At 39.4% G+C, this 13,411-nt stretch overlaps 2 protein-coding genes across 4 annotated transcripts in view; one reads left to right on the forward strand and one right to left on the reverse strand.

The window, feature by feature from the left end:
• Nucleotides 1-1,410, forward strand: part of uprt (uracil phosphoribosyltransferase (FUR1) homolog (S. cerevisiae)) — a 9,540-nt gene extending 8,130 nt beyond the window's left edge. Inside the window, exon 7 of the mRNA XM_086311567.1 lies at nt 1,022-1,410. Within this exon, the coding sequence (XP_086167693.1) occupies nt 1,022-1,128 (107 nt within the window). The 3' untranslated portion in view covers nt 1,129-1,410. The remainder of the gene's footprint in view (nt 1-1,021) is intronic.
• Nucleotides 1,338-11,139, reverse strand: zdhhc15b (zDHHC palmitoyltransferase 15b). Of its 3 annotated transcripts, XM_086311552.1 has the most exons (13): nt 10,730-11,139; nt 10,470-10,646; nt 9,632-9,859; nt 6,909-6,935; nt 6,700-6,794; nt 6,494-6,614; nt 6,082-6,151; nt 5,769-5,801; nt 5,560-5,680; nt 5,271-5,403; nt 4,997-5,123; nt 4,313-4,431; nt 1,338-3,304 (listed from the first exon to the last, which is right to left on the reverse strand). In XM_086311552.1, exons 3-13 carry the CDS (start codon nt 9,642-9,644, stop codon nt 3,261-3,263), a joined length of 903 nt encoding a protein of 300 aa, XP_086167678.1. In that variant the 5' UTR covers nt 9,645-9,859; nt 10,470-10,646; nt 10,730-11,139; the 3' UTR covers nt 1,338-3,260. The 3 variants fall into 3 exon arrangements, with proteins under 3 accessions (XP_086167678.1, XP_086167669.1, XP_086167662.1); XM_086311543.1 differs by having other exon boundaries at nt 10,470-11,139; XM_086311536.1 differs by lacking the exons at nt 9,632-9,859; nt 10,470-10,646; nt 10,730-11,139 and adding an exon at nt 7,340-7,499.
• Nucleotides 11,140-13,411: the final 2,272 nt, after the last annotated feature.

Consider the following 13,411-nt stretch of genomic DNA (forward strand, 5'->3'; position numbering starts at 1 on the left):
TGAGAAAAACATCACCTGGTCTAATGTCTCTATTTTTGCAGCGACATTTGGATGGTAGTGTCAGCATTTTCCATCCATTTATAAGCGCAGTGTGCACATGTTCTGGTGGCTGCTTCCAGCAGGATAACACAGCAGGAGCTCAAAGCTCAAGTCATCTCAAGCTGGTTAGAGACAGTGATAGTGAGTTAAGCTGTACTCCAATCTCTGATGAATTTTTCCAGCACCTTATGCAAAAGCGGCTCCAACTTAATACTAGCAAAATGTACCTAATAATAAAGTAGATGATTCAAGTGATTCCTGGACACCAATGTTGGTAATCTTATTGTCATGTGGAATGAGACCATTGTGTGTTACCATTACATTATTTTTAATAATCTATAATTAGTATTTTTTTATACTAACAGTGTATCTGACAGTGCTAAAGGAGTTGTAATGAACTGACAGGATCCCCTGCAGCTCTGCTTAGTCAGTACTTTATAGTGAGTTTCAGTTCATTGTTTAGTGTTTGTTCATTCTCAATCCATTTGCAGCTACAGCAGACAACTGCCTTTAATAAAAAAGCACTTAAAAGCCACAGTAGGTAGCAAGTGGAGTAGCTGATGAACATAGTGGACTTAAAGGTAGATTATTCCCCTCGGGGGTTGGTAGAAACAAAAACAGTGCCAAATGCCAGATAAATAATAATTTTGTTTTGGAACAGGTGAACATGTAAATATGCATCTACTTTTTAATGTTTGCTGTATAAACCTAAAAAGTGAGAATATGTCAGTGTTGTTGCTTCTTAAGCTTTAGGCCCCTTTATCAGCTTACCTGAGCTGTGCTTAACCTCACCACAGTACAGCTGAAGATGGTGGGAAATAAGATGGTTGCTTTTTTCCATCCTGGTCATGAACTGGCATTGCATAGCAGTCTTACCTCAGAAAAGCTTCAGGTTTTGGCTGCTAGTTGCTTTTGTTTATTCAGCACATCAGTGGCTTAGATTTCAGACAGAAAGTGAACCAACTGTACATTTTTCTTCTAGGAGCAAAATCTATAATCCAGGAGTTCCCAGATATCACAATTCTGACCACAGAAGTCCACCCGGTGGCTCCAACACATTTCGGACAGAGGTACTTTGGCACCGACTAAATGGAGGACAACCCGAGGAACATGATCTGCAAATAGTTTTGGTTTTTAATATATTTTGCAATGTATTTGTCATGTTCTCCTCATTGTGCGAAGTACTGCTTCTCATTTACAAAGTTCAAAAACTGATATCAAATTAATCAAATGTATATATTATTCTATGCTGTGTATAGTCATACTATAAAAAAGACTACACAGAACCATGTAAAGAGTTCAACTTGGATCATTTTATTCTGCATGTTACAACATCTGCTGGATCAATAAAGAATATTTGTTTACAAAGAACAGCAAATGAAACTATTGGTAGTTTTGACGTGATGGAAAAAGGGAAGCACCACAATCACATACTCCAAAGACGGGTTAAAGAGGGGACCACATGTGCTCTAGCAACATTGAACTCCTGCCTTCTCAAGTTGTAAATGTTCTGTTTGATTAAAGTATGTTACTTCAATAGTTCACTTACTGGTAATAGAACAAAATATACAGACACTGCCTGCAGCAGGTATGGTTCAAACTCGATACACGAGAGAAAAAAAAAGGCAGACTTTTATAACAATAAATAGACAAAAGACTAAATGATACACTCAACAGCCATATCCTTCTCAATGTTTTTATACAAGCTTTCACATATCCCTGATAAATAACCTACAGTTTCAGTAGAATGAACAGAAGCCTTTCTCAGATATGAGCAGCATTTAGTTTAGGTCACTCAACTTGGGAAAAAACTGATCTGACAAAAAGTTTAAGCTTCAACATACAACTGTACACACATCTGGTGAAAACCCAACTTCTTATGCATGACTGAATAAATGGGTTTACTTTGTTAAAGAAGTGGTTTCCTGCCAGGTGCGCTGTCTAAATACACAAAAGCAGTCTGAATAAGATTAGCTTTCATTGGTATTAAAATACATAAACACAGGTAAAAAAAATAATAATAATCAGATCACTGCCCTCTACCAACCTGTTGATGAGGATCAGTTAATATGTACAGTGTATTTATCTAAAAAGATCAAAAACAGACATAGAAGACCCTATGCCCTCTCATATGCATGTTTGTGTCTATAACAAAAGCAACTTTTAATCCCCTGCATCCAAAGTGTTATCTTCCCAGGGATAGCTAATGATAAAAAAAAGACTGATTAGATTTTTAAAAAAAAAGTCTCAGTAAATCTCATGCTCAAACCCCAGACATAAATCTAACCAATCACTGCATCCTTCTTAATCAATGTAGCAAACAGCTTTTAAGCCATGATATACAGTCTATTCAGAATATGACTCCACTGATAGATAGATAGACATATCAAGTTTGCCATAATACTCAGATGTAACATGTAATCAGGTCTAACTATGACCAAATTTATGCTTGTCTTATTGTTACAGTCACCATTGTGATTAGACACTGAGCTAATGACATTCGAACTGCAACAGGGAGGATAAAACACTCCATAATGGGGGAAGAAGTGCCCAAGATGTTGGTGCAAAGTACTCAAAAGGATGATGAGGAGCAGGAGGATACATTCCGAGGAGATACTGACTCCAAAAGCAGGAATACTTGTTAGTAAGGCTCAGGTTAAGTTAGCTTTTTAATAATATGTTTAAGTCAAATCTTATGTTTAAATGCTGTAAACCTCAAACTTGTAGACAACTCAGTCACTATGAGACTTCTGGAGCCTGACAAGTGCGAGTTCCCTTCCCGTCCCCCACCAAAGAAACCATAAGGTGCAACACTGTAAGCTTAACTCTCAAACAGAAACCTGTAAAATTGCACACTGCCAGACAGAAGCTGTAAAGGTTTAGTGCTCTGTCAAGAATAACAAATACAGGCAAAATATTTTCTCTGTAATTAAAAAAAAGAAATCAGTTGCTTTTCTGTAAAACAGGAAACACTTGACTTGCCCCGAAAATAAAATTTTATGATGACATGAGAGGCGATGCTTCCACTGGTCATCCAATGAGTTCCTTTTTTCATCAGTATGTGAAGCATCGGGGTAGAGTTGGCAACGACAGTCCAAACGCAGGTCTTAATCCTTTTGTTTGGGCCCCTTCGGTGTGTCTGAACGTCCTTGTGATTTGGAATGATTTACCTCTCAATACACAGTGTGTGCGATACAAGTCCAGGTCTCCACCAGTGTAAATTATTCCTCCATCTCTATGGTAACAGAGGGGTCCACATCCTCTGCTGGAATGATTAAAAAAAAAAAAAAAAAATCAGCATGTAAATTAATTTTTTCTGTGGTTTTGTTGTAAACGATGCATCTGGTAGTGAACAGTGTGGTTCATGTGACCAGCAGGTGGTAGCAAAATATAAACAGCAGCAGTTTATAGTGAAGCCTTCAGGTCATTTCAACTGAACAAATATTGAACTAATCTGCCGTTGCATGGTGTCGTTACTGTGTCCCATCCCCTCCGCCGTTAGCCCAAGGTTACAAACCTTGCCCATCTTATTGCTCCTACTGTGTGACCTCCAACAACGTTTGTTTTTGGATGTTTCAGTGCAGGGATTCCATATTTGGAAAGTCAAGTTACGGAAAAGTCGGGGTCTCTGAATGGATATTTTCTCTGTCACTACACTCGAGCAATAAATATGACTTTCATAGGAATAAAAAACATAAATAAGAGACAGGCACAAATAACTTATAAAGCACAAGTATTCAGTGGACACTATTACTTGTTTTTGTAAGACCTGAAGGTGATAGAGTAGGTAAAATATTTGTTTAGAAAATACAGTAAAAGTCACCGGATGCCTGCAAGCATTTGCCTGTGACTCGCATGACTCACCCTTTATTTTTGTTTTTAAATTTCACAGTGCAAAGCAACTACAAAGGTCAAAATGACACAAAGGATAACTGTAATTAGATACTAACAGATTCTGGAAAAAACTCAAGCATTAAGTCTCTTAAGAGGTTTTTAATGGATTAAAAAAATGCAAAAGTATTAGAGCCAATTATTTTTGGAAGGAAGCTACTTGTGTCTTTAGCACCAGCAATCTCATCTAGAGTAAATAGAAGCCAAGAGCCATATATTTCATGGATCAGGTGCTACTGTGAAGATATGTTGACCAGCAGGTCATGACAGCTGTCCTGGATGATATAAGTTGAATAGGATATACAGTATATTGGGCATTAATGAGAAAAAGGCGTTTTCAGCTCTGTGTATTTTAAATATGACAGAATTTAAATAAACTCACCCAAGCTTCCCTCCTCAGACCCATCATCAGACTCTTCCCACATGTCCTCGTTAGCTAATAAGGGGTTCTGGGATTCAGAGCTCCGGTTCTTCAAAGCAAAGTAGTGGCCATTCCCTTGGCTGACATATAAGAGGTACAGAAACAGATGGAAGCTTGTTAAAGATCCAGTTAACTATTAAATAAGTTCCAACCATTGATCAAATTCTTCACTATGCATGTTATTCATTAGCTCCACTGCAGCTTGATGTAAAAACTACTCTGTATTCTGAAGTCAATGTCATATTGTTCCCCATCAATTATTCATATCCCTTATATTTCAAATATTCAGTCTACTACTTAAATCATTATACTGATCTCTAACTCTTCCTCCACCATGGCAGTAAGCTGAGGTACAGACACTTGCTCAGCCTCTTTGTCCACAACATTATGCAAGAACTAACAGGCCAAATTCCATGAACCTGGTGGAGAAGTGGTGGTGAACAGAGGAAGTATCCATTAGCTTTTGGTGAGGATCCAGATCATGTTCTGTGAGTACTGGCTTTGGCGCACGTTGCACTCTGAATTAATTCTGTGTATTTCAACACTCTGTTGCAAACTATAGGGCCAAGACTTCAGTGTAAAGATGCCAAAATGCCATCACCTCATTATAGAAATCAACGAGTTGCCTCCTGACAACAAACTCACCTCGTAAAGACGGGGATGAACCACAATCTCCGATTCTCTCCAAATACCTGCTCCAGATTTCTGCGCGTGCCGACGTTAAAGCCGTTTTTGTCTGGTCCGTTGGCAAAAACCGGAGCTGAGAAGGCCTCTAAAAAACAGATATGAAACTAGTTAGGTTTCCCCTGTCAACCTTTCAATTCTCCATACCATATTTAATGTGTGCTTAATGTATTAAATAAATGAGATCAATTTCTTAAGGAGGAGGGTTTAATCAGTAAATGCGTCAAATTCTCACCTAATGTGGATCTGTTCTTGGCCACAAGCCAACAGTGGTAGCCAAAGAGGAACATGAGACTGACAAAGAACATGAGAGCCACAAACATGAGGAAGAGGACGTGGAACTTTGCAGGCCCGTTTGGCAAGACCCCCTGGGAAAGAGAGAAATGAGAGTGCTAGAAACCTGAGAATAAACTATGACAGAATGCTTGAATCTTGCGGAAATACAATACTGCTGACTATAAGGACTTCAAAATGACATTATGACAACTTGTGAATATGAGTCATAAAGCAAGAATGACACTCACTTCCCAGAATTTGAGGAAATACTGAAAGACTGTTGCCGCAATGAATATACAGTACACCATAGAGTAGGCAAGGAAAAGGAGAAAAAACTTGTAGTTGGAAAAACCAACACAGTTGTTCACCCTTAAAAGGAAAAAGACATTCTGGTTTTAGAACAAAACATTTATTTCACCATTTAAACACTGACGAAGAGGAAGAGATTACAACTTACCAGGGACAGTGATGGTCCATCTTTAAGACACACCTTAAAAGCAAGACAAGGTTTCTATATCATTTTAATGGCATTTGTTTCATGTTAGGCAAGCTTTTCTTACAGCTTTCTTTAACATGTACACTGGCAGCTATCGGCTCGTTCCCTTTGCTAAACTTCTGCACTGATTGATCTTTGGAATAATGTCTTCAAGACATGACATGGCAAACAAAAGCAACATCCTCTAATTATCACAACAGTCCCTGGCCAACAGATATCTAATTGCCTATCTCCATCTCCAGATGAAGAGATTGGGGAGGAAAGGGTGTCTTACATTTCACAGACGGAGCAGTGGTGACAGCGGTCAGGCTTCAGCACCTGGCAGCGGTCGCAGAACCTGATAGCTGGAGACAAGAGGATGGCGAGTTGAATGGACGACATTTGAGCTGAGCTTGCCCTTCAAATACTTCCTGCAGCCCAGAACTTAAGTCTTACCAATCAGCATTAATGAAAGAGATATACTGGCTGATTACTCTGGATGAAGATGCTCCGGAGTGCACACAAAGCTAATTGCCCTCACCCATTTCCTTTCACCAAACACAGATTATGTGTGAGATGATGGATTGCGGCTAATATACCTGTATTGTTAGTGCTGCCCCCCACAACTCTATATCAAATAAGGTGGACAAAGAAAATTAGAAGAAAAAAAAACATTTCACATGATTTCACATGCTTTCACTGCTTACCTCCAGATTGGGCTCGAGTGAAAATAGGCAGCTTCTTTGCAATCTCAACCAGGATTTGCTTCTGAGCATCTGGTCTGTCCTCCATTTCGTACCTTTGCTTGTCTGAGTATGACAGCTGAAACTAAAGCAGACAGACAGATATTTGCATACAACATATTCAGCATAGGCCACAGTTAATTGGTGATATTCAGGTTAGCTCTCCAGACCTTTTTGCATGGAGACGCAGGAGGGGTGAATATTGACTTCCAGTAGGTCCAGGAGAACATCACAAAGCAAACATGAAATAAAAGCAAATAGGCCACTGCAAGCACAAGAAATAATCACCATAATACATAATATATCAGAAACAAGCCCGGTGTTATTCTAGTTCATGGTTCAACAGTGCACATTACACTGAGACGAGAGGGTAGCTTACCTTTTTCCAGTGTATTGGTGATTGTAACTGTTAAAACAAGAACATGATTTCAGAAATACACCCAAGTTGGCTGACTGACAACAGTCTAGCTAACTGTTTTGGCTAACACTAGTTTGTTTATTGTTTACTGAAACAGCATTTACCGGCTAACACGACTAGCCAGACTGTCAGGTTGTACTTAGCTAAGAGGAATAACAGCACAACAGTTTTGGTATAAAACCAGGAATTACCACTGAGCTTGTAGGGGAAGATGGGAAATTAGTTTAGGTTTAAGGAGAATCTGATTGTATATTAAGTAAATGAACGCACACACCCGAAGCCACTTCCTGCTCTTTCTATAACGTTATGTCAACACCGCTGTGCGGTAGTCTGCGGTGTCTGTAACTAAACGATCAAAGTCGCGGGAAACCAACACAGTTTGCCATACTTACAAAGACATAGTTCAAAGACATAGGCGTAATACGACCACAAGACAACGGCGGTGATAATAAGAACAGGTATCCACGAGAAAACCCTCTGACAGCATCTCAAACCTCTGGAGAGAGCCATATTCCATCTGAGCTCCGCTCTCTTCCGCGTTCGACTACTATTCCTGGGATTTATCCATCAGTTGCATCGGGGAGCGATTCACTGCACTGAAGTTACCGTTTGGCTAGTGTTCCTTCTTTCTTTTTCTTTTTTTAAGATAAATATTACTTTTACTGTTGTAGAGTTACTCAAATATGCTTGATGGGCACATTAACATGTTTTTTGTTTTGTTTTGTTTTTTAGGAAGGAACAGCTGTTGTACATGGTGAATTCCAGTCAACTCAGGGTTAGGTTTGGTTTATTGGCACTGTGCAATGTTTTACAATAATTAAAGAACATAAAGCCCATTATAAGAAGCCGCATTAAAAAGCAAAAATACAAAAGAGCACACATTTTAATGGATACCCTCGGGAAAAAAAACCCGGCCCAGCTGAAAACAGTAAAAAATAATGATGAAACAATTGTGTCTTGTTGTCTCGGTTCCAGGGCCCTTTTGTTGTTAATGTTATCAGTAACATCTGGACTTTTACTTCTGTCACAGGTCAGAGTGTCTGGAAAGGTCTAAATTTTCTGCAAGCAAGCAAAGAACTAAGCTCAAAATAGCACACTTCAGAAAACCTGGGAAAAATACATAACCATGTATTTTCCTTATGTATCCTGTCAAAGTACCCTCAGGTACAGTCTTGGTAAGAAGACAGCTATGTCAATTCTAAGGTTTCACATTAATAATAAAAAAAATAACAATAAAAAAAAAAACATCTGTAGCTTATCCCTCTGATGCATAGTGGTCACTGGAGTGGACAGCTACTAAAACGTACATATCTCTTTAATGCATTGGTTTCTATGGTGGAACTGCATATTAGCCTCTAGAGTGCTCTCTGCTGCCATGCTCCATTGAGGTCAATTCAGTGTTCAGTTAGTGCAACTGCAAGTAAATTTCCTCTGAATCAAAGATGGCAGACAAACTGTCACCCCTGCCGACCACTGCTGGCATATCCTGTCAATCCTTCTATGCTAAAAGAGCCCAACAGGTAAAAAAAAATATGATGATATGCAGTAACATCTAGGGAAGGATATTATCTGTTTGGAATAAGAAATTGTTATGTCTAATATGTAGAAAACTACGATTAACCATGTGTCCACTGTAGTGGACATCATGCATTACCCACTATATTTTTTTAACATAAGTCATAAATTGTCTCACTGTTTTTTGGGACTGTTTTGGTTATAAGTAAGCATATAATTGTTACATTTATAAGCTACTCATTTAAAATGTATATTTCTGTGCAGATCAGCTGTAGTTTGAGTTACTATAATAATTATTTTATCATATTTTGTAGACTTCAAATGCAGCAAAGAATAAGGCAGCGTACAGAATAGTCCAGGAAATTCCATCCAGCTCCAGTGATGATGATTTCATTGATGAGTGCAGTGATGATGAGTTCAGTGATAAGTCCAGTGATGATGAGAGTGGCTGCCAGAGCAGAACAGAGACATAGGAACTATGGACAGCCTAGGTGTGATGAACACAGAAGTGTTTGGAGATGCAGAGACTAAGATGTCAGTTTGTGTTTTCTTCCAGCATGCTACTAAGGGCTTGGTAATACTGTCCTGCATCGTTATAGAACTGTGTAGACTCAAAAATGTTGCTCTTGTTGGAGATAGTTTGCCATATTCAGGTGTAGGATTCACAGCTAGGACTGTTGATTGGTTTTGTTATTTACGTCTAAACATTGGGGCCTTATGAGTTGAAAGTTCCAAAAAAATTGCTGAGATGTTTTTCAAAGGATACAAGCAAACAAGTGTTTGTATATTTACAATAGAACACAAGGTAATTAATTTTTATAGTAAATTCACAGTATTTCATGCTAAGTGCTCAGGCGCATGTAGTCCACTGGAGTGGACAAGTTTATAACTTTATAAAAAAACATATTTTTGGGGAAAAAAGAGTTGAACATTTTTTTTCATGTCCTGAGAAGAATAAAAGCACTTAAGAAAAAAATCTTGACCAAGGCTTTCATAATTCATGCATCAGAGGGTTAACCGGGTCTTAAAATGAGATAAATGGAACCTGAGCTGGACAACAACATGTGACGTGACACTGTACCATTTTGTTTAAAATTAAACAAAGTTGTGGAAAACTCAGTAAACCCAATGACTCAGTAGCTCATAGAATCACTTTTAGCAGCACTTACTTAAATTAATCATTTTCTGTATGGCTTCATCGATGTCTCACTTTGTTTTGGAAAAGATGTTCCCGCACTCCTTTACACCATTGTTTCAGCCCATTGAGGTTTGTGGACATTTGTTTGAGCACAGGTTTCTTAAGCTCCCACCACAGCATTTCACTCAGGTTGCTGCCTGGACGTTGACTGTACTATTGCAGTACATTGATTCTCTTCTTTTTTGTTCATATCCTGCACCTGCAAAACAAATCCAAATCATCACCACCGTGCTTCACAGCTGGTGTCAGCTATTTGTGCTAATATGCTGTGGTTGTTTTTCACCAAATGTGGTGCTTTGTGTCATACGGACATATCTCCACTTTGGTCCACGAGGGACATTATCACAGAAGTCTTGGGATTTGTTTAGATATGGTTTGCGAACCTAAGCCATGACGCTGTGTCCTCATAACTAGGGATGGGTATTGATAAGATTTTAACGATTCCGATTCCATTTTCGATTCTGTTTAACGATTTGATTCCTTATCGATTCTCTTATCGATTCTTTTTTTTTTAAAAAGGAGAACACTAAAGTCAATTAGCTTAGAACTGTGTTTTATATCTTCTCTTTGAACAAGATAGAAATTTAGGAGTAACATGGCCTTACAAACCCAACAGTGAGATCTTAAGAGATCCAGCCTACGGCTCTTCAATGGGGTGTCACAGGGTCCCCAGGAAAAAAAATGTATATGTAAAATAATAAAATAAATATTCTTCTGTAGCAATAACAAAGTTTAACATAAATTATTCTGTAGCAATTACACAAGAATATCCAGTAATGTCCTGCCTACAATTAAACACATTCACTTACCAAAGTGAAATTGGGGGCATCTGCTGTGGCAAATGGGTGCAAGCCTTTGACCACAAACTTAGACACTGCTCGGTGACATTCGTCTATCCTGGCCTGAAAGGAGACGCTACCGGTAGACTGCAGCGAGAACTGCCAGCATCTGAGCCAGACTCTGTCTGCCTCTCTCATCATGGTTATCTAAATGCAACGCACAGTAATAGCAGGTTTTGTAATAAGGTAAATCGCGCTAACATAATATGCAATGCTAATTGATTAGTTACCTGCAGTATTAACGGGAGAGGACGTGGAAACGCTACCGCTGCTGCTGGGTTGAGCTTCGCTAGTCCGGAGCGGATCAAAAACACGACATTCGTTGAAAGCAATCGCGTGTTTTTTGAGCAAATGCTTTTGCATGTTCGTAGTGTTTCCTCCCTCTGATGAAATCTCTACTTTGCAAGTATTGCACGTTGCCCTGTTGTCATCCTTTCTCATAAGTTGTAACCAAACTTTTGAGCGTTTGCGCCGCTCAGGCGCCGTGTTTCCTACTGGGTAAAAGACGCTACTCAACGTGATGACGTCATTCGGGGCGACTGGAATCGATAAGGGAATCGTTTTTAAAAGTGGCAAACGATTCCAAGGAATTGAAACAGTGGGAACCGGTTCTCAACAAGAACCGGTTTTCGATACCCATCCCTACTCATAACCCTTCCCAGACTATTGGGTTGGAAAAGTTGCCTCATTAAGATCAGTCCTGGTGTCTTTCCTCTTTGGCATTTTTTAACACACGCCTTAATGCTCCAGATCAGACTAGAGTTTCTTACACTTGCTGATAATCAATTACGTTAGATTAGCAACACCTTCTTACATTCTTAATTCATATGGAAGCAGCAAGGGTGAGTTTTTCACCCACTGCTTTGGCTTAAATAATGTTGGCTTAATTTAAATAAATAACAACATGCTGTAATATGTCACATTTTGTAGTTCATCTGAGGCTTTCTTTACATCAGATGACTTAGGACCTCATGTCCTGATATGAAAACCTTAAAAATGAAAGCCAGTATGCTTTTAACCTTTATTTATTTAACCTTTGTCTTCATCAGAAAATCAGTTTATTAATACTACTCAGAAAACACCTCCAGGATGTAGGATGATTTTACACTTTTCTTTTCCCCCTGATTTGAAATTAGGTCATAGAAGCTGATGTAGAAATGAAGGGAGTGAAGTGTGCGATGACACACACCACAGGTCCCCAGCTGGACCTCACCTTAGGAATGACTTAACATTAACGGAGCACTTTCTTCCAATTTAGCCCCCTTGTTACTCCGAAGTGTTTCAATTATAGGGTGTAGAACAGCTGTATCTTTGTCAGAATAACTGCAGGCCTCACACATGCTTACACGAAATTACTTAGGCTAATTGTTTTGACCTGCCAAGGCCGAGTCAGCCTGCATTGTTTGAAGGTAAGACCTGACTGCTGCTGCAATTCATTAGCTTTTAACATAAAGAATAATGTTCGCCTTCTCTGCTAAACAAGGCTCAGTGAATGACTTCATCATCTTATTAATGTGTTGCTTAAAGTGTTAACTTTCACATAAAATAAAGCTGAAAGTCGTGTCGTGTATTTTTGGAAATCATCCGAGGAGTATTCCAGTAAATACGAGCCCGCTGATCTCCCCCTGGTTGCCTCGGTGTGCGGCCATTAAGTCATAATTTAGTTTCCTGTTACACAATCAAGGTACGAGGTGGAAGTTGTAAGGGTTTACTGCGTTGGCTTCTCACAGAGGAGGTTAAAAAGGATTGTCTCCAGGGGTTTCAGGTTTAGCCCTGTAAGAGCCAGCCTTTCCACTGCTTTGTTTATCCCACTGGTCTCTCTTTACTGGTGCAGTTGATGGGCACAGGCTGCTGTTTTATAGTTTTATTAGCTGGACAGGAGTGTGGCATCTCCAGCTTTCTCGAGGTGTTGACAGATGTCCGGTGTTTTTTCTGTTTTGGAATTAAGTACTCACAGCTTCTTCATCACATTCTTGCAGTGAAACCAAAATAAAAGATAATGCAGTGTATTGGAGGCAGAAACTTGCTGCACCTCATCTGTTTGGGCTTTTATTTATTAGCATTGTATCTGTGATTGGTTGTTGCAACACTCTGAAATATATGCAAGACACAGAAAATAAAGGTGAGGTTTTCAATTCAAATGGGACAAAAGCACCAAACACCACATGCACTTTGCAGGAGTGCCCAATAGGAGGCACTGCACGACTACTTTAAAACTGCAGACATAATATGTGTGTTTTACTACACTACAACTTTTAGTGATTGCTCTATTTACAAGCTCAAATTTGCATGTAGTCAAATGTTGGTTTAATGGGAGCTCATTAGTCGTGTTCATCGACTGCAGGTCTTGGCATCAAAGGGCACTAAAGCTTTATAATGAATGACTGTGGGTGAACATCAAGGAATCCAATTATACCAGGAATTAAACTTGTTTGAACATAGATTTGTGTTTTTAGGCTCATCGTTGGGAGATATGAAAATAAGAAAGAAAGTTCTGCAGAAACTGATGTCTGTTTATGAGTGTGCGAGTCTCATCTACTCCTCTTCATCCACCCCATCACAGAGATGCTGCTTCAGCCCTTTACGCCTTCTCGCCTCAGGTTTTATGGCATGCCGTCATCTTCTGACGTGTCAGATCAGCACAATGCGTAATTGTCTCCCCATTTTCACCATGTTATGGGACCCCCAGATGACTGGAGCATTTAACTGTGGACCAAAAGCCACAGCAGGACTGCGTAGACAGTACCACCTGCTTTCCCCCCTTTTACGTAATGCAGACTCCCTCTCTGCAGTGCCTTCTGGGATTGGGGTGTGAGGTGAGCTGCACCCAATACTGACCTCTTCTGTTCCATCCCACATGATCTTCCCCCTCTCTCTTTTTCAAGGCCTACATCTTCTCCTTCCCCTAAATT

This window comes from Aulonocara sp. 'chitande type north' Nkhata Bay, linkage group LG2, assembly GCF_057382095.1.
Source record: "Aulonocara sp. 'chitande type north' Nkhata Bay isolate Kocher_YH1m ecotype deep benthic linkage group LG2, A_spYH_male_GT1.1, whole genome shotgun sequence".
Classification (NCBI taxonomy): domain Eukaryota; kingdom Metazoa; phylum Chordata; class Actinopteri; order Cichliformes; family Cichlidae; genus Aulonocara; species Aulonocara sp. 'chitande type north' Nkhata Bay.

Coding starts and splice junctions, on each gene's coding strand:
- zdhhc15b (XM_086311536.1), bottom strand. CDS start 7,457: ATGGCTCTCTCCAGAGGTTTGAGATGCTGTCAGAGGGTTTTCTCGTGG. Junction 6,615..6,699: donor CTGCGTCTCCATGCAAAAAG/GTCTGGAGAGCT, acceptor TGTCTGCTTTAG/TTTCAGCTGTCATACTCAGA. Junction 4,432..4,996: donor TTCATCCCCGTCTTTACGAG/GTGAGTTTGTTG, acceptor CTTATATGTCAG/CCAAGGGAATGGCCACTACT.